Source organism: Elephas maximus, chromosome 16, assembly GCF_024166365.1.
Source record: "Elephas maximus indicus isolate mEleMax1 chromosome 16, mEleMax1 primary haplotype, whole genome shotgun sequence".
In the NCBI taxonomy this organism is placed as follows: domain Eukaryota; kingdom Metazoa; phylum Chordata; class Mammalia; order Proboscidea; family Elephantidae; genus Elephas; species Elephas maximus.
In genome coordinates, this window is record NC_064834.1 from 60975658 (window position 1) to 61000811 (window position 25154).

The 25154-nt window shown below is 46.6% G+C and overlaps 1 protein-coding gene across 1 annotated transcript in view; it reads left to right on the forward strand.

Annotated features, from left to right (window-relative positions):
- Positions 1 to 15120: 15120 nt before the first annotated feature.
- MXI1 (MAX interactor 1, dimerization protein) overlaps positions 15121 to 25154 on the forward strand; it is a 101978-nt gene continuing 91944 nt past the window's right edge. The window contains exon 1 of the mRNA XM_049854978.1: positions 15121 to 15403. Coding sequence (XP_049710935.1) covers positions 15133 to 15403 — 271 coding nt within the window. The 5' untranslated portion in view covers positions 15121 to 15132. The remainder of the gene's footprint in view (positions 15404 to 25154) is intronic.

A 25154-nucleotide genomic window follows, 5' to 3' on the forward strand; every position in this document is an offset into this window, starting at 1 on the left:
CTGAATATTATTAATAAGGAGGAATTTTCTTTGAACTGGAATCTTTTCAACTGTTTCCCAGAAATTTCCTGTGCAGCTTCAAAAGGAGTTCATGACCACTAAAGGATATAGACATTGTTTCAGAATAACCATCAGCATGAATGTTAGCTAGTTATGTCCCCAGTAAAAGAAAGCTACCCAACCCTTCCCTGGGATCCACACTAAAAAAACGACTCTCTGCGTTAGAGGTGAGAGGAGGCTGCTTCTCTAGCTCTGAGCCCTGTGGCAGGAAGACTACTGGAAATCCAAAGACAGTTTTTCCTTTGATACCTGGTTTAGTCTTAGGTCCACCCTGTTATTGAACAAACATGGATAAAATGTTGCCTATTGTAATCAGATGCTTTGATCTCAATATTGTCAGTCTTTAGGGGGTGGGGAGAAAGATGGGGGAAAGCAGCTAATGGAGACAGATGGCCAATGCAATTATCACTTGAAAAACAGGTTTGTCCTTCAAAAATGACAACAGCAGTGGACTCTCAACAGCAGGTGAAATTTGAAAAAGGATTAGGAAAGGATTATCTAAGAGAAAAAGAACAGGTGTATCAGGGTGCTCCAGTTTGGAGGGGAGGGATTTCAGCTTTTGAATGACACCCTCAAAATAGCCCCTTCGCATTTCAGTTCCATTTACACCCACAGACTTTGACAATGGTCAGTGTTGGTGAGTTGGGTCATCTGAAAGAAGGGCCAAAGGTAGAATGAGCCCAGAAGTTTCTCTCCGTTCTTTGGAGAGACAACATAACTAAAAGAGGGTATGTTACACTTTTTAGCAAAACAGAAGCACAAATGTACCTGAAAGGAAGGCAGAAAACACACAACTCTCAAAGTTCTCCACACTGCATAAGTCCCAATACTTCCCCTCAGGAGCCTGCGAATTGGGAGAAGAATTTTCATTCTCCGGAAAAGGTGGCTATGGAGTCAAGGCCCGAGTTTTTACAAGTGAGCTGATCACAGAGCATTATGGTTGGAAGTGACCATCTTGCCTATCGCTATTTTACAGATGAAGAAACTGAGACCCAAGATATGCAATGGTCTGCCTAAGGTCATGACCATTAGTTACAACTGGAATTCAGGGAACTTGGTCCCTTGTGTTCAACCTAAGCCCTTTCTTTTGTGCTATGAGTAATTCAATATTAACAGATTTGGCTGAGGGCTTCAAGCCAGAAAGGTGGGACCAAAGGAGTTAGAGCCTAAGTTCTGTTCCACAGAGGGACTCCTTGGGGAACTCTGGGTTGTGTAATATAGCAGCCACACCCATACGGACTAACAGCTCCTGCTCTCCTTTTGCTGCCAAACCTTGGGAGATGGGAAATCTGCAGGGGCTTCTGGGAGAGATAAACCAGCTCATCCTGACTCATAGCGGCCCCATGAGTGTCAGAGTAGAACTGTGCTCTGCAGGATTTTCAGTGGCCGATTTTTTGGAAGTAGATCACAGGGCCTTTCTTCTGAGGGGCCTCTGGATGGACTCGAACCTCCAACTTTTCGGTTAGCAGCCAAGCATGTTAACCATTTGCATTCCTCAGGGATGCCTACTGGGAGAGGTAGTAGCAGTGAAATATAATAGCAGCTACTTATTTATTGCTTTTTCCATGCCAAGAACTATGCAGAGCACTTTACAAGCATTCTCATTTGATCCTCACAAATAACCATGTGAGGTAAGAATAATTATAATTCCCAATTTACAGGTGAAAAACTGATGTTAGGAGAGGTTATATAACTTGCTTAAGCTTATATACCTAGTAAATGACACAAGCAAAATTTGAACCTGTCTCCACCTGGGTCCATACTCCAAGCTTTTAACCTGTGTTGTACCACTTCTCAAAAGGCAGACTTTACACAGCTCCTAATGCCTGCTTAACTCAGATACATGAGGCAAATGAAATTCAATACATGCTGGTTTAGCTGTTCTGGGATGGAGGTGGTAGGAGGATGCTCAGTGTCTCTGGAGGGCACTGAGCTCCCTAGAGACGGTGCTGGGCACCCTGGTGTGGCCCTGAGGACCCTCGGTTGACTGCACAGCCTAGTTCCTCTCTGGCTATGGTCAGCTTGGTCTCTGGGATGTGGCCCAACAGAGCTCCCCAAAGGCAGAACCTTGGGTAGGTGAAGTTTGCCACATGTCTCCTCCTGCTCCCTACTCAGAGGTTGCTCTCCCTGGGCTAAACTCTGTCTTACCTCCTTTCTCTCTATCAGTGATTCCCAAGCATAACTGCGTATTAGAATCACCTAGGAAGCTTTTGAAAATTATTGCCCCCATTTCCAGAGATTCTGATTTAGTTGTTCTGGAATGAAGTCTATGCATCAGTGTCTTAGTCATCTAGTGCTCCTGTAACAGAAATACTGCAAGTGGATGGCTTTAACAAAGAGAAATTTATTTCTTCACAGTAAAGCAAGCTAAAAGTCTAAATTCAAGGTGTCAGCTCCAAGGGAAGGCTTTCTCTCATTGTCGGCCTTCTCATCAATCTTTCTCTGGACTAGGAGCTTCTTTGCGCAGGAACCCCATGTTCAAAGGACGTGCTTTTCTCCTGGCACTGTTTTCTTGGTGGTATGAGGTCCTCTGTCCTTCTGCTTGCTTCTGTCTTTTGTATCTCAAGAGATTGTCTCAAGATACAATCCAGTCTATATATAGGCTGAGTCCTGCCTCACTAACACAACTGCCACCTATCCTGCCTCGAAAATCACACGATACCAGGAATCATGGCCTAGCCAATTGGTGCACATATTTGGGGGGATGTAATTCAATCCATGACAATCAGTATATATATTTTTAAGCCCCTCAGATTAGGGTTGCCAGGTAAAATACAGGACACCCAGTTAAATTTGACATTCAGATGAGCAATGAATCATTTTTAGTGTAAGTATGTCCAAAATATTGCATGGGTCATACTTATACTAAAAAACAATTTCCTCATTTTTCTGAAATTGAAATTTAACTGGGTGTCCTGCATTTTCATTTGCTAAATCCAGCAGCGCTATCCCCAGGTGATTCTAACACAGAGCCACAGGTTCAAAATCTGTGCCCTACATGAACCTTGGCCCTTCCAAATGCATTTGTGGGTTACTTTCAGCTTCATAGCCCCTGGCCCAGGCAGCCAATAGGTATGTTTTCTTTGGGCCTTCTGCAGACATTGGCACCGTGTGTTCCTTTAACCGAGCAGTGGGGTAGATTGAGTAAAGGCAAGGGCAGACACCATGGGAGGTCAGCCTAGTTGTTAACAGAAGGTTGGTGATGTCTGACAAATAACAGTGGAGGTGCTGTCTACTCCAGTGCTGGTCCTGCACACAGTTTGTAATAACTAAATGCATATGGAGCAGCTACTCTGTGCTGGGCACTGCATGGGATGCCATGCCCCTGCTCTGGAAGAGCTCACAGCCCAGAGGTGGAAAATTCAAGTTCCCTTTGCTGGAGAAATTTTCTGTCTACAATCTAATGAGGGTCTGGAGCAAGCACCTTTGGTATGCACATAAACCCAGTTAGCAAGACTTCAAAAACTTACACCCCATCCAAGTGTGCCTGGACAGAGCTGAATGAAGATAAGTGGGGTACAGAACAGTAAGGAGAGCAGTCCTGCAGTGCCAGGCAGGAGATCAGGGAGAGCCCTAGCTCTGCCACTCACTAGTTGTGCCATCTGGGGAAAGGTCTTACTTTTCCTCATCTGTAAAATGGAGGTGATGATAGTAGCTCAGAGAGTGATTATGAGCATGAATAAAATTGTGCGTGGTGAACAGGGCCTACAAGACAAGCTTTCTATGGATACTAGCTTTTATAGTTACACTGTCTCAAAGACAGTATACATATACTTATATACACACCTACCCTCAAAAGCTACCACTTCTCTGTCAGTTTGTCATATTTCGGTGGCTTGCATATTGCTGTGACATGGGAAGCCCACCAGTATTTCGAATGCCAGCAGGGTCACCCATAGTGGACAGATTTCATGGAGCTTCCAGACTAAGAGAGATTAGGAAGAAGGACCTGATGACCTACTTCTGAAAAAATTGGCCAGTGAAAACCTTATGAAATGCAGAGGAATATTGTCTAATATAATACTGGAAGATGAGACTCTCAGGTCTGAAGGCACTCAAAATACAACCAGGGAAGAGCTGCTTCCTCAGAGTAGAGTCAACCTTAGTGATGTGTTGGAGTAAAGCTTTCTGGGCCTTCATTTGTTGAAGTAGCATGACTCAAAATGAGAAGAAACAGCTGTAAACACCCATTAATAACCGGAACATGGGATGTGCAAAGTATGAATCTAGGAAAATTGGAAGTTGTCAAAAATGAAGTGGAATGCTGAACGATTGATATCCTAGGCATTAGTGAGCTGAAATGGACTGGATTTGGCCATTTTGAATCAGACAGTCATATGTTCTACTATGCCAGAAAACACAAAATAAAGGGGAACAGCATCACATTCATTGTCAAAAAGAACATTCCAAGATCCGTCCTGAAGTACAATGCTGTCAATGATAGGATAACATCCATATTCCTACAAGGAAGACCAGTTAATACGGCTATTATTCAAATTTACACACCAACCACTAATGCCAAGGATGAAGTAATTGAAAGTTTTTACTAACTTCTGCAGTTTGAAATTGATCACACATGCAATCAGGACGCAAGGATAATTACTGATGGTTGGAGTGCGAAAGCAAGAAACAAGGATCAGTAGTTGGAAAACATGACCTTGGTGATAGAAATGATGTAGGAGATCCCATAATGGAATTTTACAAGACGGACAACATATTCATCAGAAATACCTTTTATCAACAACATAAATGGCACCTACGCATGTGGACCTCAGTGGATAAAGTACACAGAAATCAAATCGACTACGTTTATGGAAAGAGACAAAGCTCAATACATAAGTCAGAACAAGGCCATAGGCTGACTGTGGAACAGACCATCAATTGCTGATATGCAAGTTCAAGCAGAAGCTGAAGAAAACTAAAACAAGTCCACAAGAGCCAAAGTACAACCTTGAGTATATCCCTCCTGAATTTAGAGACCATCTCAAGAATAGATTTACTTATTGAACGTTAATGACCAAAAACCAGATGAGTTGTGGGATGACATCAAGGACATCATACATGAAGAAAGCAAGAGGTCATTAAAAAGACAAGAAAGAAAGGAAAGACCAAAATGGATGTTAGAAGAGACTCTGAAACCTGCTGTTGAATGTAGAGCAGCTAAAAAGAACGTAAGAAATGATGAAGTAAAAGAGCTGAACAGCAGATTCCAAAGGGTGGCTTGAGAAGATAAATTAAGGTATTAGGATGAAATGTGCAAAGACCTGGAGTTAGAAAATCAAAAGAGAAGAACGCACTCCGTATTTCTTAAGCTGAAAGAACTGAAGAAAAAAATTCAAGCCTGGAGTTGCTATACTGAAGTATTTCTACGGGCAAAATATTAAACAACACAGGCAGCATCAAAAGAAGATGGAAGGAATACACAGAATCACTATACCAAAAAGAATTGGTCAATGTTCAACTATTTCAGGATGCAGCATATTATCAAGAGCCAATAGTATTGAAGGAAGACGTCCAAGCTGCACTGAAGGCATTGGTGAAAAACAAGGCTTCAGGAATTGATGGAATACCAACTGAGATGTTTCAACAAATGGATGCTGCTCACTTGTCTATGCCAAGAAATTTGGAAGATATCTACCTGGCCAACCTACTGGAAGAGATCCATATTTGTGCATATTTCAAAGAAAGACAATCCAACAGAATGTGGAAATTATTTTAATATCACATGCAAGTAATATTTTGCTGAAGATAATTCAAAAGCGGTTGTAGCAGTACATCAACAGGGAACTGCCAGAAATTCAAGCTGAATTCAGATGTCGGATGGATCTTGGTTAAAAGCAGAGAATAACAGAAAGATGTTTACCTGTGTTTCATTGACTATGCAAAGGTATTCAACTGCGTGGATCATAACAAATTATGGATAACATTGCAAAGAAAGGGAATTCCAGAACACTTAATTGTGCTCATGAGGAAACTGCTCACAGACCGAGAGGTAGTTTGTTCAAATGGAACAAGAGGATACTGCTTGGTTTAAAATCAGGAAAGATGTGTGTCAGGGTTGTACCCTTCCACCACACTTATTCAATCTGTATGCTGAGCAAATAGTCTGAGAAGATGGACTATGTGAAGAAGAATGCAGCATCAGGATTTGAGGAAGACTCATTAACAACCTTTGATACACAGATGATACAACCTTGCTTGCTGAAAGTGAAGAGGACTTGAAACACTGATGAAGAAAAAAGACTACATAGCCTTCAGTATGGATTACACCTCGACATAAAGAAAACAAAAATCCTCACAACTGGACCAATAAGCAACATCATGTTAAATGGAGAAAAGATTGAAGTTACCAGGGATTTCATTTTACTTAGATCCACAGTCAATGCCCATGGAAGCAGCAGTGAAGAAATCAAAGGATGTATTGCATTGGGCATATCTGCTTAAAAGACTTCTTTGAAGTGTTAAAAAAAAAAAAAAAAAGATGTCACTTTGAGGACTAAGGTGCACCTGACCCAAGCCATGGTATTTTCAATCACCTCATATGCGTGGGAACTGAAGAAGAATTGATGCCTTTGATTTACTGTGTTGGCAAAGAATATTAAATTTACCATGGACTGCCAAAAGAATGAACAAATCTGTCTTGGAAGAAGTACAGCCAGAATGCTCTTTAGAAGGGAGGATGGTGAGACTTCGTCTTACATACTTTGGACATGTTATCATGAGGGACCAGTCCCTGGGAAGGAACATCATGCTGGGTAAAGCAGAGAGTCAGTGGAAAAGAGTGAGACCCTCAACGAGATGGATTGACACAGTGGCTGCAAAAATGGGCTCAAATATAGCAACAATTGTGAGGATGGAGCAGGACTGGGCAGTGTTTTGTTCTGTTGTGCACTGGGTCACTTTGAGTAGCAAGTGACTCGACAGCACCTAACAGCAACAACAACAACCTCAAAAGTATTTATGTCCAAAGAATGTTAGATTAAAATCAACAAAACGAGAAGATATTTTCCTAGCATTTTTTCAGTCTAAGATCTGATAGAGTCCCATCCTCCCAAGTCTTTGAAAAGTGAACCAGAAAACTGAGAATTTTCCAATTCCAGCCTCTTGGAATCTGTGTTTGGGATTTTTGCTCAATTCTACTTTAATAATGATGCAATTAAGTATGAAAAGTCTATGGCAGATTCTTGCCACTGTATGCCAACATGTTATTCTCATGTGCCTGCCTGTCTGGGATGGGTTTTTTAGGGTGTAGTTATATGGAAATAGCCTCTGATTACATTTCTGACTTTCTAGGTAGGTTATAATTTTAAGCAGTTGTTTTGATGAGACTGTTTGGCAGGGAGCACATACCTGTGAGATCTTCACACCTCTGTGAATTAGAATGAGGTGAAATTTTTTGAAAAGTATACGATTCTTACCTATAGAGAAGTATATGTTGCTTCTGTTGAAACATGTGAAGGGTCAGTTGTATGCAAACACATAAATTTCCAGTATAAGTAAGAAGAGAGAAAAGGGAATCGTGAAGGTGAATCTTTCCTCACTCTTTTATGACTATTTCTGTGATGTGTGAGAAGAGCCTCGGTCACACAACAGCTACTAACTGAAAGGGAGAAAGACCTGGTGACCTGTTTCCTTAATGCTGCCATCAAGTCAATTTGACTCATAGCAACCCTATAGGACAGAGCTGAACTTCTCCATAGGGTTTTTTACGGAAGCAGGTTGCCGTGTCTTTCTCCTGCAGAGCAGTTAGTGGGTTCACACCGCAGACCTTTGGGTTAGCAGCTGAGTGCTTAAACGCTGCACCACCACAGCTCCTGCCCATAAAGATTGCAGCCTAGAAAACCCTATGGACTAGTTCTACTCTGTCCCATGGGGTTGCTTTGAGTCAAAATCGACTTAACAGCACCTAATAACAAGAACACAACACATCAGAACATGTAATAGTCCCTCTGTATGGATCCTTCTACTCTAGTCCTAACTTGGAGTTTCTGAAAGACATAGGAGCAAGGAAAGGAGCTCGTCTTTGTGGGCATGTGTTGCTATATGTATATCTGCATGTGTATGTCTGGTCTGTATACTGATGTGTGTACCTGAGTAGAAGGTGAGTTCCATGGGAGTGGAAGTACTGGCTCTTTAATCACTGCTGTGTCCCTGCACCCAGGCCAAGCCTGGCCCACAGAAGGTTCTCAATGTCTCCTGATAAACAGACCCACTTCAGTGCTCATCAGCCTTTGCACACACAACAACTGAGCTTCAGGTTAGGAAAAGGAGAGGGCAACTTCCAGGCCTGAAGCAGGAGAGATGGAGAAAGGAGAAAGAAAATAGGCTTGAGAATGGAGGAGAGGGCGGGTGGTGACAGGCATCTAGGCAGAAGGTCAGGAGCTAGAAGAAGCACCATTCCGGGACACTGCTTTCCTGTCAACTTTGCACACCCCCAATGCTGCCTTTCAAGTTATTCAGTCCAGTTGTTCACAGACGGGGGTCCTGGGCCCCCAGGATCCCCTGAAGACAGGAATGGGGCTCCTCCAGCTGTATTTTTAGCTTTTCAGAAAAGAGCCAGTGGGAAACAGACCTTTCTCAGAGATAAGGCAGATCAGGTGACCTGAAACGCAAGTTTCTTTGCTCTTGGCTAGAATTTTACCAGTTCAGTGTGGTCCTGCAGTTTCTCCTGTGCTTATCCAAAACCACAATGGGCAGTGACAATCCCGTCTGTGATTAATAGAAATGGGGGAGATGAATAAATGATGCTTTTTTTGGAATGGGAAGAGAGGTTGACTCTGTGCCAGCGGAACCCTCTTTTCATAGGCGCAGACACTGAGACCTCAGATGGCAAGATTATTTATACAAAATTGCACAGTTGTGAGGGAGCCCTGGTGGTGCTGGGCTGCTAACCAAAAGGTCAGCAGTTTGAACTTACCAGGGGCTCTGGGAGAGAAAAGACCTGGTAATCTGCTCCCGTACATCTGTCAATTAGATTCCAACTCATAGCGACCCTATAGGAGAGATAAGAACTGCCCCCATAGTGTTTCCAAGGCTGTACATCTTTACAGAAGCAGACTGCCACCAGAATGGCTGGTGGGTTTGAACTGCAGACGTTTGAGTTAACAGATGAATGCTTAACCACTGTGCCACCATGGAACCTTCCCCTAAATGTTATAGCCTAGAAAACCCTATGGGGCAGTTCTGCTCTGTCATATAGGGTTGCTGTGAGTTAGAATGGACTTGACAGCACACAACAACACAGTTGCGTAGCTAGTCCAAAATTTTGCTGGTCTAACTCCCACTTCCATCTTTTCATTGTTTTTGTTTTCCCTGAAAGTCTGCCAAGAATCTTCTAGCCTAATAATATTCCCAACATGTGCACTGCACTTTACAGTTTCCAAAGTTTCTTTGTATACACCCCTTCAACAAGGCAAGCTTTGTTCTTCCCACCTTGTAGATGCAAACACTGAGGCTCTGAGAGGTTAAGTGACTGACCAAGTTCAGTCAGCTAATAAACAAGAGGAAGACTCTTTGCCGCCTGTGAACTACCTTTCCTTTCCATCTCCTGACGCCTGATATTTCACCATTAGAATTTCATTCCTTTAACCTAAGGACTAGCCATTTTTAATTCCAAATGCCTCTGGAAACGATCATATTTAAGTTATCGTCAGTCAGTGATACCTTAATGTATACGAATTTAGAATCTTTTGCAGAATTAATTAAAAAAAATATGGAGTTGTTACAGAAACTGGGGGTCTAAAGGACTGAGAGGACACCCTATGGTGGGGAGATATGAAAAAATAAGCTTCACACGATTGCCAGTTTGCTCTTAGCCCACTGACTTCATTGCTTGGTGGTTTTTGAAAATCCTCCATTGGAGGCATCTTATTACAGAGGAAACCCGCCTTGTCACCAGATATGTATACCAATAAGGACAGGGAAAGGGCAGGCAAGTCTCTGCACTTTTTGGTAAGGGAACCTCAACCATCTGCCTCAGTGGGTTTCTGGCTTCTCCACAAAGACAGCATTTAGATATTTAAACTTTAATGTGAGCGACTCAAGAATAACTTTGCAGACAGTGTCAAATGCCTCTTGCCACACTGGCACAAGGAAGCCACAGAGGGCCAGCATCAAGGCTCTGGCCAGGCAGGAAAGGGTGTTCATTCCTGCAATCCTCCTGACCTGAGCCCCTGTTTTCTGCCATGCCTGTGCTGTACTAGGTTCGGGGGCCGGGGATGCCAGGACAGGCAAGGCTCGCTAGCTGCCTTTGATGAGCTCATAGTCTAATGAACCCCGTAGTACTGGATACTGGATGGGAGAAGCCCAAGATTTGGGTGATCCAGGAGGGCCTGGTGGCCTCAGAGGTCCAGGAGAAGGGAAGCAGGGTCCAGGAGAACAGAGACAATGCCCAGGCAACAGGTGACACCCTGATGAGCTCCAATGTTAGGACGAAGGCTACTTATCCTCCGCCCAGGACTATACACACTGGTGAATGCAGGATGGGGGTGAGGGCAGGAGGGGTGGCTGGAAGAAGCCTGGTCAGCACTTTTCAGGTTGTATGCTGAGCTAGTGGGAGAGGCTGGATCCCGCTGTTCTCCTTGTTCCTGCCATTCCGTTGGGTCTTTTAGTCCTTAACCCTCTACTCCTGGCCTTTCCTGGAACCCTGTCCTCCCTCTGACAGATGAAGGCAAGATGAAAGGCCCAAGGAGAGGGAGTTCTGAGCCAGCTCCTCAGCTCATTGCTGGACAATTTCTTTCCAAAGGGAAAGGTGCCCAGGAGAAGCTTGGCTAGGAAAACTCTGGGGTTAAGAGTCAAGTGACAATGCAGGGGACAGAAGATCTCTTGATGGTGTTTACCAAGCATGAGTACAAAGACCACAGAGCAAAGAGCAGGGAAGAACCTGACCTGCTGTGCTGGCAAGCTCCAAGAAAAAGCTAGAGGTTGGGGAGGTGGGCTTAAGCTGGTGAAGGAGGAAGAACAGGGCTAAAGAGCCCAGGAAAACCAAAATGGTCCATGTCAGAGGGAAGAGCATTCCATCTGAATGCAGGTGGAAGTGGCAACTCTCCTAACACCTTCTCAGTAATTAACAAGCCTCTGTGTATGTAAAGACATAATTACAGGCAAAACAACTCCTTTGATGTAAGAGAGCGTAGAATGGGGGGAATGAAGGGGCAAATAAAAGAGAGAACAATCTTGCTTTAATATGCAAAGTCAACGGAAAAATATTACCAAACAAGCGAATAAACCAAACAGAGAAAGATAAGGTTGGGAAAGCAAGACTTAGGCTGAGAGGACACCTAAGATAATTTTGGCCCTTCCAGAGGCATGGTGGAAACCCTGGGGGCGTAGTGGTTAAGTGCTACGGCTGCTAACCAAGAGGCCAGCAGTTTGAATCCACCAGGTGCTCCTTGGAAACTCTATGGGGCAGTTCTACTCTGTCCTATAGGGTCGCTATGAGTCAGAATCGACTCATCAGCACTGGGTTTGATTTTTCGGTTAGAGGCATGGTGCTGGTTTCATCAATGCTTTTCTTTCAAAGAGCTAAAATGTCCTTATCAGGGTGGCTGCCTTCTCATCCCTTACCTGTTTTCTGCTACCTCTGCAGAAATTCTCAGCAAGTTCCCAAAGATGCCTGTTTCCTTCTGGAGTCAAAGCCCCCCAGAGAAACTGAGGTGCAAAGGGTTTGAATGGCTCCCCCTGGGAAGCAAAGCTAATCAGGAATGGAGCTGAGCTTGTAACCCAGCATCCTGGATGCCTGTCCCATGATATAACCCCTGCAACACCACGCTCTCTGTTGGGGCCAACTTTATTAGAGAAATTTGTTAATTGGGGGAAGGAGGAGGAGGAGGAGAAAGCAATGCGATGCTAATATGATTTAACACTTGATGGGCTCTGAAAAAAATAAGGAAGGGGCTTCAGGCTTTATCTTGGCACATTCATCATTCCACATACGTGTTACCAAAATGAATATATGCAACTAAACTATATGAGGGACTTGAGGGCACAATAGCACAGACTTTGTGAAACAAAAAGGCGTTTCTCCCGCCTCCACTGTGTCTCTTGTGGTGCCATTGTCTGATGTTAAGAACTCACATAATAACAAAAAACAATGACCCTACGATGGGGGGAAAACTTGATTTGGCACCAGTTTAAAAAAAAAAAAAAAAAGTGATGTTTTCCATGGGAATGATAGTGGGGCTGAGGCTGACTGTGGGAATAGTGCAAATCAGCACTTTTTTGTAGATTTTCTTCAAGCCATTGTTTATCTTGGCATTGGTTAGATCTGTGGCCCAGCCTGAAGATTCCCACTGGGCTTTCTGAGGCTTACAGACCTATGAGAGATAGAAAAGGGATAAATAAATAATTACAAAACAAGCTATCCCCACCCTGGCACTAGTGTGGAGGTGTGCCTGAATCAGTGGGTGTGTATATGTATACACGTGAGTTTGCGGTACTGTATATGTACACATTTGGCCCATGCCTCCTGCAGAGAATTAAAGAGAGACCAAGTTTTTTCCTGGGGCTTAGCTGGTTCATTGTTTCACTGTCATCTTTCATTTGGGGCAAGGAAGGCCAGGCCTATTTCACACCTTTCTAGTTTTTGCAAAACGGTTTTGGATAAAGTTTGTTTGAAACTGTGCATACACAAGGGCTTCCTAAGTCCTTAAAAAAACATTTATTAAAAACAAAAAACAAACTCGTCGCTGTCAGGTCGATTCCAAAGAGTAGAACTGCCCCACAGGGTTTCCAAGGAGTGGGTGGTAGATTAGAACTGCTGACCTTTTGGTTAGCAGCCTGAGCTCTTAAAATTTATAGATCTCTAAAAATTAATAACTCAGGTTGTGGTTCTAATAGAAACAAACAAACAAAGTAAGTAATTCTTTTGATATTGGAAGCCGAGCTTTTATCTCACAGCTCTTAGGAGCTTCTATTCTAGCCAAAGGTTGCAGAGATCAATCATGTAAAATGTTTCACAGTATGGAAAATGAGCAGAGGATATATGTTGTTATGTTGTTGCTTTGTGCCGTCCAGTTGATTTTCCACTCAAAGTGGCCCCATGTGACAGAGTAGAACTGGCCTATAGGGTTTCCTAGGCTGTAATCTTTACAGAAACAGATTGCCAGGTCTTTCTCCCTCCCCTGGGTGAGTAGTATGATTATATTATGGTCCCAAATATGAATTAATTGGCTTTAAAATGCCAGTTACTGATTCCTGTCATCTCAGCGGCAGGTTATTACATTTTAAAAGTGCACAAAGATTTTCTTGAGGTTCTGGGAGGGGGTGTGTATGTGTATACACGCTCTGTAAGTTTATACAGTGTTTTAAAAAGAAATGTACTTTCTCTCCTTATTTCTAAAACTTCCCATTTCCAGTAAGAGTCTTTATGACAAATGCATATGAAGCCCAGAGTTTCGAACTGGTTCCACTCTGAACCCCTGCTGAGAATTTGCATTTCTAACAAATGCCCAGGGGATACTAATACTGCTGGTTAGGGACCAGTTCTGAGAGCCACTAGTAGAGCAGTTGTTCTCAAAATTTATTATACATAAGAACCACCTGAGGATCTTGTCGAACAGTGGATTCTGATTCAGTATATCTGGAGTGAAATGTAAATTCTCAGCAGGGTTTGAACCACTTCTGAGCAGGGTGGCTGCCTTGAACAACTCCAAGGGGCAGCATTCCCTGTGTCTTCCGTGTAAATGGTTCTGCTGGAAGACATCTCCAAATGCCTTGTAAGGAAGCAATATTTAGATGGACTTGTACGGATGTTTCCCAGTGAAGTGCAGAGCATCTCGCTTTCCGCATCTTGTAATCATCTTTGATGCAAGTTATATCAGAATAGGGGACCCAGGATCTTGTCTGGGTCTGGACTGGAAGGAAGGATCTTACCATGGGCCAGGCAGTATGGTAAGTGCAGATATGATTTAATTGCACAAGAATCTTATCAAAGGTCTCACAAATGCGGAAACTTAGGCTAAGAGAGGTTAAGGGACTTGCCCAAGCTCACAGAGTCTGTGTGCCGCAGAGCTAGGACTAGAATCCATCTTTATGGCTTGCCAGAGCAGCCCCTAACTATTCCCCTGACTCCAATGATGCCCCCCAGGGCTGGAAGCATCCATGGTTTCGGTAGACCCTGACTGGGTGACAGCAACAGCAGTGAAAACAACAATGTCAACTGGGGGAGGGGTCTTCAGAGCCACAAGGTGGAGTTCAGATGCGGGGCGGGGGGGGGGGGGAGGCGTCCCTGGGCTGCCACTTCTGCCTGTCAAATAAAAGGGAGCCAGGTGTGGAGGCCTCCGGCTGCGTGCGAGCTTTGCACAGCTGGACCAAGGCCGGGAAGGGGAGTGTGGAGAGAGATGCTTACATCTCCTCCCTTTCCTGGAAAATTCCTTTGCATTTGAAGAGATAAAGAAAGGGTGAGTAAATCTGTAACCGGACTTGGGCCGCCTGGGGATTTCATGGACTGTGTGACAGTGCACGGACATCCTGGTGTGTGTGTGTGTGTGAAATGTATATCGTGGAGGAAGGTTACGTGTAATGGTTTCATTCTTCCCATTTGAATTGGGCTTTATTGGGGACCTTCTATGTGCCAGGCATTGTGCTGGACTCTTTACAAGGTGTTATTTTTATGTGAAGAGTAAAAAAAAAAATTCTTAGTAGTTTGTTTTTATCCAGGTATATTCAAAGGCATCGAATATTTTTTTCCATTCCGATTAAAACTTGTTGTGTTAAATTTTGGGGCGAGGCGGCGGGGGTGGGGTGCGGAGGCCTGCAGGAGGCGGTCCCTGCCTCGCCTGTCTCCACCTTTTATTTTGACCGGTCCGCTGGCGGCAGGCTCGCACTAGGACCCAGGCGCCAGAGCGCCTCTGTCTGTCCTGTAGGTTCATTCAATCTCCCATACACACAGACCCACAGAGAGCCCAACACACTCACACACACACAACTGCACGCAGCGAGGCTCGGGAAGTCAGGCCGGCTTCTCGCCCAGGCGCCTCCTCCGCTGCAGCCGGCCGGTCTCCCGGGGGCTTGACGCTCGAGCGGGCTGCTCAGCCGGGCAAGGGGAAGAGCTTGGCGGACCCCCGTCCCTCCATGGGCAAACGCGGGCGGCCGCGCAAGGAGGCGCGCTGCGAGGGCGCGGGGCCGGTCCCCGCCGCGCCCCCGGCCGTGTCCCCGGCCCCGGCCGCGCCCCAGCCCCCGGCCCAGTCCGAGGAGCCCTCCGGGGCCAAGCCCAGGTGCCCCTTCTCGGACATCTTCAACACCAGCGAGAACTCGATGGAGAAGCTCAACACTTTTCTGCAGAACGTGCAGATTCTCCTCGAGGCCGCCAGTTACCTGGAGCAGATCGAGAAAGAAAACAAAAGTAAGTTTGGGGGCCCCGGCTCCTCTCCGCGCCCGGCTCTTTCTTCCTCGCCCACTTGTGCGACCCCTGTCCCTTGCTCAACCCACACCTCCTCCCCCCAACACACACACATCCAGCAGCCCTCGGCAGTAAAGCCGATGACACCGGAGAAAGGACACGCACGCACAAAGCTGCTAAAGATGTAACAAAGACGAGCGGGGGGAGAGGGGGTCTGTCGGTGCGTCCGTCTGTCAGTCTCCCGGGGACTGGGAGGACCGCCCGGCCCAGGAGCCAGCGAGTGTTGTTGTTTGCTGACAACTGAGCCGAGAGCTTATCTCTTCGAGGTCGCCTTTCTTCCTTTTTTTTTCGGAGGCTTCTCGGGCAGACAAGTGTTGTTTTTCTGTCGCTCGTTCCTGGGTGGGGTGGGGATTCAGAAGCCGAAAGTTGGAAACCGTGGGCAGAGCTCAGCAGTGGCAGAAAGAAAACACATACACACAATATAACAATAACAACCACCACCACCAGCACACAGCCATGCGCGGCGTGGGCTCAGGCTGGCTCGGGCTCCGTCTCTCGCCCCGGTCTACTTCGCTTTTTCCTCCCCTCGCGGAGCAGGGCTGGGCTCAGGCCATCGCGCCCACGGACACAGTCCCTCAATGCCTCAGTTGCCCTGGGGTGCTACCGTCCCCCTCCCCCCCCCGCCAAAAGAAGGTTCAGGCCGGCGAGGCCAGGCAGCGCCAACAGCTCAACTGGGACCCTCTGTCCTGTGCCTGGGAAACTGGAGAGGGGGACGAGGCTAGAAGGAAACTTTGGGATCTCGCAGGAAACAATAGTTGGCTAAAAAGGTGTGGGCTGTTGTGTGCGGTTTCATTATTTTCCGGGAGACTGCTCCCGAGTGAACGCGCAGGGCGAGGAAGGCAAACGCCTTCCTGGTCGATTTCTACCGCCACCCCCCCGCCCCATTCAAGTGGAGAGCGACGCTTTGGTGGGGGTGCTGGGAGCCCCACCCCGGCCTGGCCTCCTTTTCGTGTGTGTTTTTCTTTTTTGCTCCTGCCAGCCGGGTCCCCCAGCCCTCCCCTGGCAGTCTACTCAGCGCCCTAACGGGGGCACGCGTGTACGGCGTCTCCAGCACGGTCCTCACAATAATAGCTGCGAGGAGGGGGAAGGAGTCGAAGCAGACAGACCAACAGATAGGAGAGACCTGGGCTGTGTTACTCTGTTCTAACAAGTAGGAAGCTCAAGGAGACCAGAGAGAAAAAAGATCCGATTGCAACGTGTCAGATCATGAACCCCCTCAACACACAACAACAGCAAAAACCCGCAAACACACAAAAACACCTTAGCTGACCGACACCCGGGCCTCCAGGATTAAAGTAACCGTTGTGTTGGCAGGCAATTGTGGAGACGCTGGAAGGCAAAAACAAGGATTTGTGCTAGGCTGTCGGCGGTGTGTTCTTTCTCTTCTCGCTTGTTTTCCCCGAGTGCCTGGTTTGTGAGCGGGGCGCGTCGCAGGCTGTGTAGCCGAATGGCTGTGCGATTATTCATGGCGGGGGTTGGGGGGGTGCATTAGTCCGGAGGGTAGTTTCTGAAAAGCTGGCGGGGAGCTGGGTGAGGACGTGGTTTTGTTTGGTGTGTTTGCTTTTGTTGGCTGGGGGAGGGGCGCGCTTTAGCTACCCCCTGTTCTCCCGAGTCTGTCCCGCGTCGCCGGCTCTTGCGGGGGGTGCACCGAACAGGGCACCTTGGCAGTGTGTGGCGAGCCTGGTCTGTCCCCCCTCCTCGCGAGGTGTATTAAGGGAGCGGCCCGTGCTTCCTCCGCGTCCCTCAGACAATCGCAGATCTCCCCCGCCCCCCCCCCCCCGGCCGCCGCCACCTCCTTGTTTACCCCGTGCCGGGGCTCCGGCGTGGCCACCAGTCACGTAAGCAGAGGGCCGGGTGCGCGGGGCAGGGCTGCCCCCGCGCGGGGCGGGCCCGTGGCAGCGGAGCTGGGCTCCTGGGGCCAGGAAAGCCGCGGCGGCGTCCTCGTGGACCCTCTCCCGAGGCGTCCGCGCTGCAAGCCCGCCTGCCCCCCAGAGGGGCTCCGGCGCCCCAGCGCCCCAGCCAAAGTCAACTTCGTGTGCGTAATCAGCCCTCAGACACCCTCCTGCAGCCGGCTCCCCGCGGGAGTATTTTTAGCTCTCTCGCCTCTTTTCGCAGCCGCTGTTTGGCTCTGCGTGACGAGATGCCAACGGCCCCCAGATTTCCCCGAGCGCGTAGGGCGCTGCGCTTTGCCCGACTCGGCTGGGCGACCCGGCTCCAGGCCCTCGCCACCTCTCCAACAGCTCACGCAGACGGGGGGGCTCTCCAGCAAACTCCTTGCGACCGTCGCGGTGCCTTCCATTACTCCCCCCCCCCCCATCCCCTGCAAACAGGAGCAACCCACCGATTTCTTCTCCCCACTTGCTGCCTCCCTCCCGGGTCTGGGTCTCCAGGATGGGAAACGCGGGCCCTACATCTGTCTGTCTGATTGGGGGCGCTTCTCGCGCTGGCGGCACTCGCCGTTGTTTTCTGCTCCTTGCACACAATGCCCGCGCGTCACGGCGGCCCGCGTGTGCACAGCAATAACGCGAGTCAGGGGGCGGGTCGTGCGTGTGCCGGGCTCGGGCACTGCGGGTCGCTCCGCGCGCGCGGGGCTTGTTTTGCTCCAGAGCCCCGCTTTTCGAAACGCTTACATCATTCAGTGGCTGGGGGAGGGAGAGGGATCTGGGCGTTCCGATAGGATTCCAGCATTGCTGAGGTTCCTGGTTTGGGAAAGGAAGCAGGGACTGTAGATATTTAACTGTCATTATCAGAGACGGCGCCTCAGGTTTTGGTTGCCGTGCAAGTTTTTTAGGTCACTACTGCAAAGGGCATTGCTGTCCGGCTCAGGTGCACAACCTCTCCGCCTTCATTTCAGCCAGTTCCCCTGTAATCACTTGATCTCAGTTTCTCCGCCTCCTCCTCCTCCCCCTCCCAGCTAGAGACACATGGTTTCCACATGGAGACAAACTTCTTTCCTCTGACTGGACTTGACCCAGCTGCGTCGTTCAGCCAATCGGCAGCTTCAGCCTCCTGTGACGTCACGCGTTGCTGAGGCCGAATGCTCGGGGGTGGGGCCAGCAGGCGAGCGAGGAAAGCTCTGGGAGCTGTAGTGCAGCCAGCTGGTCCCGGTCTCTTCTTCTTTTTTTTTTTTTTGAATAATTTTTATTGTGCTTGAAGTGAAAGTTTACAAATCAAGTCAGTCTGTCACATACATATAAGCTTATATACACCTTACTACATACTCTCATTTACTCTCCCCCTAATAATGAGTCAGCCCGCTCCCTTCTCCGGTCTCTTCTTAAAGGGACGCTTTTCTCCAAGACGGGTGACGGTCCTCGAGTCTCCATTTCGGGCTCTGTGAGATCTTCCGGAGATGCACCGATAGACCCTAGTCACGGGTTCACACGTTCCGTTTTTACCGTTGTCTGCAAAGTACTTACTTGGCAGGAGCCTGCCTTATTTTCCATTGTATCCAGAACTGCTTTTCATTGCCTCGTTGAGGTTTCCGTACTAGGAGTGCTTACCAAGTTTGGCCACAATGCTGAATTATTTCCGGTAAACAGGGTGAGTTTTCTTGGGGGAGGGGGCTCAAATTAAGTCACCCAGTATTGACTGCCTGCTGTGTGCGAGGCGAGGGATTTCCGTAGGAAAAGAAGGAACGTTTCCAGCTTGGGAGATTCTGCAGGTACAGTCCCCCGAAGTCTCAACAGATGTGAATCTAAGAATCTCAAATTGAAGGCCTCCAGAAATATTAATCACGGAGACTGTGATCTTGTTGTCACAAATTGAGAAATTATGTGTAAATACCCATCATCACCTGTACCCATTTGGAGTTCAATGGTGAGGGTGGCACTTTAGGACTGACTCATAATTAGAAAAAGATTTAGTCCCTGTTTTGGAAAAAGTTCAAGCTGAAAGAGAAAAAGAAAGATTCACAAAGGAATGCTGACATGCATAAAAGCATGTTGGCAGGCCAGTGGAAGCTATAATAGGAGGCCAGGTCTGGAGGAGAGAAATGGCCTTCCCAGTGTTTGGGGAGAGTGGCTGTGGAGACAACATACGGTAGAGGCGTTAGATGAGAGTAAATAGCCCAGGGTTGCTCTACAGAGTGGATTACCTGGGTTTGAAGGTGGGGTGTTTTGCTAGAAGTGTGGACTGGCCAAGAGGCAGTCTCTTTCTCCTAGAGAAGGAAGCCTGATGCATGGTGTCATTTGGCCCCACCCTGCCTCCCTGACTTATTCTCCTTTGCCCGCGGTGAAACCTCTGCTCCTGTCCAGCGAGTCCATGGGCAAGCAGACCTCATGGTCACACCTCTGTGCTTGACTTGGACTCTTCAGGCAGCCTGGAATGCTCTCATCTGCTACTTGCTTGGGGTTATCTGCATCCTACTCATCCTTCAAGACCTAGGTCAATTCTCACCTCCTCCAGGAAGCTTCCCCGGGCTATTTCAGCCCACTGGGACTACTCCTTAAGTCTGAGTAGTTGAAAGAATGAAAGCTTTGGAGTCACACAGAGCAGGGCCCAAATTCCCACTCCACTGTTTACTGGCTGTGTGACCTTGGGCACAAGTTATCTAACTCCTAGGTTTCATTTCTTTCTTTTTTTTTTTTTTTTGGAAAAAAAAAAAATAGCATCAGCCTCACATCATTGCTGAAAAACCAAATGAAGCACTGCATTTAAACATTTAAAGAACCTAGAATATAGTAGTCAGTGACCAAGAAATACTAATTTCTCTGGACTTTGATAACCGGAACCATGCAATTCTCTACTTGCTCCCTATGCGTTAGCTTTATCCTCACAGAAAGATTATAAGCACCTTAAGAGGGAGGATCAGCTACGGTATTTTAGTATATGTCACCACTGCATTTAAAAAACCAAACCAAACCAAACCTGTTGCCTTCGAGTCGATTCTGACTCATAGCGATCCTATAGGACAGAGTAGAACTGCCCCATAGGGTTTCCAAGGAGCAGCTGGTGCATTTGAACTGCCAACCTTTGGGTTAGCAGCCAAAGGCCTAACCACAGTGCCACTAGTGCAAATAGTAGACATTTAATATTAATTGCTTGTTTGGTTGGATTTATCATTTACTGGCTATGGTATGGCAATCAGGTTTAGAGGCCAGGGGATTCATGACAGACTTTCTGCAGACTTGGAGAGGAGTTGGAAATATCGATCTCCTTCAAAGGGTCTGGGGTTCAATGGTGTCACCAGAGAGGTACAGACTGCACTGGGTGACACTGTCAGAGGGGTGACACCAAAATGACTGTCTGTAAAATTTTTGTGCAGTGTTTCGGCAGAAATTTATTATTTTTTATAAAAAAATCCTTGTAGTTAGCTATAACAACAGAAACATTTTTTGTAAGCCCAGCTTACATGTATTGATATACCTCTAAGGCTAAAAATCTGTTGTTGTCAAGTTGATTCCAACTCATAGCGACCCTATAGGACAGAGTAGAACTGCCCCATACAGTTTCCAAAGAGTTGCTGCTGGATTCAAACTGCCCACCTTTTGGTTAGCAAGCAAGCTCGTGCCACTAGCACTACCTTACAAGGTTAAAACTCTATGCTAAATTACTTTTTGAACCTTGTAATGCATTCTGATCAAAGCTGTCATTATTACCCAATTACAACACTTCGAATCACATGGTTTTATCTGCACATGCTACAAGTAGGTGCTGTTGCTGTTGCTTTCTAGTTGCCAGTTTTTTATGGAAACCCTGGTGGCATAGTGTTTAAGAGCTATGGCTGCTAACCAAAAGGTCGACAGTTCAAATGCACCAGGGGCTCCCTGGTAAACCATATGGGGCAGCTCTACTCTGTCCTATAGGGTTACTAGGAGTCGGAATCGACTCGATATAGGTTTTTTATAGTTGCTGATTTTGTCACAGTCTCTGGTGTAGCTACAATATTGTGGTAATTAGCATTTGTGAGCCTATATCAATAATTAATTTGAGAATGAAGTAGTAATTAAAGGAAAAAAAGAAAAATCAAAGGCTTCCGTTCAGTTACTAATAATCTTATAATTAATAATGTTGTAATTCAGTGTAGGAGAATTTCACAGAACAATTTTGTTGTTTGTATTCATATAATCTAAGAAATATTACATTTAAACAATTTACAACTGTATTTATCACATTGTTCTATGATTAAATTTGATAATACACGTTACTAAAGATTCTGTTGGTCTAGTATGGGAGGAGGTCCATGGGCAGTGGGGAGTGACACCATGAGTTACCACACTGGGTGACACTAACCCTAGTGATGCCACTGCTGGGGGTCTCCTCATAATCAACATAGACTGCCCTTGGACTGTAAGACCATGGTCTGCAGGGAGATGGTGGGTCAGGCCTGGAGAGTTAAAACTGCATACTGTCACTGGCTGCGACCCTGAGAAAGAATAATGTTACTGGCTTATAAGGTAGGGAATAGGGCCGCTTATGCTAAAATTGAGGGCAGCGATGGCAGCTAATGAGGAGGCCTGGTAGTGCAATGGTTAAACACTCAGCTGCTAACCAAAAGGTTGGCGGTTCAAACCCACCCGGTGGCTCCACAGTAGAAAGACTGGTGATCTGCTTCCATAAAGATTACAGCCAAGAAAACGCTATGGGGCAGTTCTACTCTGTCACACAGGGTTGGTATAAGTCAAAATTGACTCAATGGCACCCAACAGTGGTCAAGTAGGTCACATTTACACATGGCAGGCTTCTTATCAATTCATTCATTCATTCCACAAGTATTCATTGAGTATCTACCATGTGCAATTGCTTTTTTGGTGAAAACTTGGGAATGGGGTGGGGTATTTGTTTTTGTTGGGGTTGTGTGAAGAGCATTCTTAAATCTGGCTCTTATTTCCTCTGCATCCTGAGGTACGCTTCCCAGATTTAATTTGCTTTTTTTTTTTTCTTCCAGTTTTAAATATGTCTGCCCACTAGTAAATACCAAATACAGACTTTTGAGGATATAATTGTGGCATTCAGAGTCCCAAAGCTCCTAGGGACAAGGTGTCCTATGGAGGGGACTCAGGGAAAGGGGGCAGGGCTTGGAGGAGTTAAAGAAACTGAACTGAGCTATTCCTGGTTTGGGCAGGAAAAAGGAGGCTCCACCAGCCACCCGGGCGAAACAACAGCTGCTCACCTACCTTCCCTCTCTGACCCAAACGGTGTCCCATTGACACACCTAGAAACGTGGCTTTTCATCTGGAGTTGGCTTGGCAAAAGTCTGGAGGTGAAACTGAGGGAAACGGAGAGGGTGCCGAATGCAACAGCAGCAACTAATTGCATGCTCTCAATACTGGCTACCATTTAAAAAAAATACGGGGTTAAACATGCATTATCTAAGCCAGTCTGCACAACAACCCTATGACTTGGACAATTTTGTTACCCCTGTTTTACAGAAGGGGTAACAGAAGAGCAAGAATATTGGGTAACTTGCCAATGTCACATGGTTAGTAAGCAGCAGATCTGAGTTTTGAACCTAAACCTCTGATTCCAGAGCCTGCGGTCTTAACCACATACATGTGTGCTCATTTTACAGCCAAGGAACGAAGTCCAGAAAGGTGAAATGACTTGCTCAAGGTCACCCAGCAACCTGAAGCAGAGGTGGTATTTAAGTGCCCTGTTGATTGTCTAAAGTGGCGTCTTCTTGCGCATACCCTCCTTAGAAAAGGTTAAGAAGTGAGGCTGGAGACAAAATAGCCAACCAGAGAGGGTTTTTTTGTTTTGTTTTTTCAGAGTTGTTCAACTCTCCTGGCCCTAGCTCAAGTCTAGGGCTCCTAGGAAACTCCCACCCCCACCCCCTGCTGCCTTTCCCAGTCTGTCCTCTGGGCATATTAGAGGACTTGGGGCTGTTGCTATGGTACTAAGGCCAACAGCAGGTTCATCAAAAGCGAGTCTTTTGCCTTTAAAAAAAAAAAAAAAAAAAAAAAAACAGCCTGGCCCAGCAGAAAGGAATTGGCCACAAAGATCTGCATCAGTCATTGTGGCTTGTTCTGTTTTAGATCCCCCTGCCTCCCCATCCCCCCTACTCCGCCCTACCACCACCACTTTCTATAAATACAGTTGAATAAATATTGATTTAAACTGGGTTTCTGGAGGAGAAGCACATGCTTGCCCTGGCCTGGTCTTCACTTAGATACCACCAGTAAGTCAGGCCTGACACACCTAACCCGGACAGCTCTGGTTTCCAAATGACCCGTTTTGGGGAGGTGAGTTGTGGTTTTGTGGCTTTTGAGTTAAGAAAAAAGAAAAAGAAGTAAAAAAGTAACAACCCAACAAGAAGTGGGAATCTTCTTGCAGAATGAAGAAAGCAGTCCTCAGCAGGCAGAAGTGGGGGAGGTTTATAGTAGCCTGGCTTCTGAACCGTTCTCTTCCCTTTTGCCTTCTTTCTCTCCATTTTGGCTTTTTTTTAAGGAGACAGGTAATTCAACAGTGTCAGGGCCAGAAGAAGCCCCAGAGGTCACACACAGCAGCCATCATCCTTGCTACACAGATGGGGAAGCTGAGGCCTAGAGAGGGACAGTGGCCTGTCCAAGATGACACAGCAGAGGGCCTTCTAGACTTTGTTCTCTGTTGCTTGATGTGAGAATGGGTCCCAGGCAGAGCCCCATACTTGGCTTTCGTTTCACAGGTCACTTGGTTATAAAGTGAGCAATTCTCAAACCCGGTTTACTGAATCCCAGGGTGTGTCCAGCCATTGCAAAGGTCATTGCAACATTCTCAATAGTCTTTCAAAATGAAGCTAATTTGAATTTTCCATACTTAGAAAAATATTTTCTTTTTACATTTGGGGGAAAGAAAGCACCAGAAGGCTGTGACAGGGATGGGATGGCTGCCCAAGCCTTAACTGAGGAGGAGGAATTCAAGTCTTCCCAGAGGTAGCCTCTTTCTGGGGGTAGAGGGTGGAGCTCTGGGCTCACGGGAGAGAGGCTTCAACTCCCCAGGGACAGACACCTGCTCTCTGGCACTTCTGCTAAACTTAAGGGAAGCAATTGTCTTTGATATCATTGTCCCTGCGTAGCCCAGCCAGAAGTGTTAAAGCTGTCCACAGTTGACATGATCTCTCTGGCCAAAAATAATGGGCATTAGCCATGACCATCCTGAGCTGGGGGCTGCGTTGGGCCCCTTGCTTGTGAAGCATTTTGAAAGTTCAGGTGACTCTCACTTTCAGCAATAGGTCTCCAGGAAATATACGTAAACAGAATTACTTTTTAAAATTTAACCTAGAGGAACTTTCTTGAAAGGACCCTTTGGCAAATGCTTTTGTAAAATGTGGAATTATGTTGCGTGCCAATAATTCTCTCTAAATTTGTTCTATGAGTTTGTTCATTCATTCATTAAACTGATATTTAAGGAGCACATACTTGCTGTATGGCAGGCCCTGTGCTAGGCTCTGGAGGTAGATATAGTTCCTGCTCTCATGGAGTGTGTACTGTATTCCAGTGCTGCTGCTGTTGTAGGCCACTGAGTCGATTTCGACTCATAGCAACTCTACGGGACAGAGCAGAAGTGCCCCATAGGGTTTCGTAGGCTGTAATCTTTATGGAAGCAGATCACCAGGTCTTTTCTCTCGTGGAGTGACTGGTGGGATTGAACTGCAGACCTTTCAGTTAGCAGCTGAGTGCTACTGCTAGGTTTTAGAAAGTCAGTTGTCTTAAAGTGAATCCCAACCATGCGGGACAGCTTCTGACTTGGGCTTTGTGTCTTTGGTTCTAGCCAT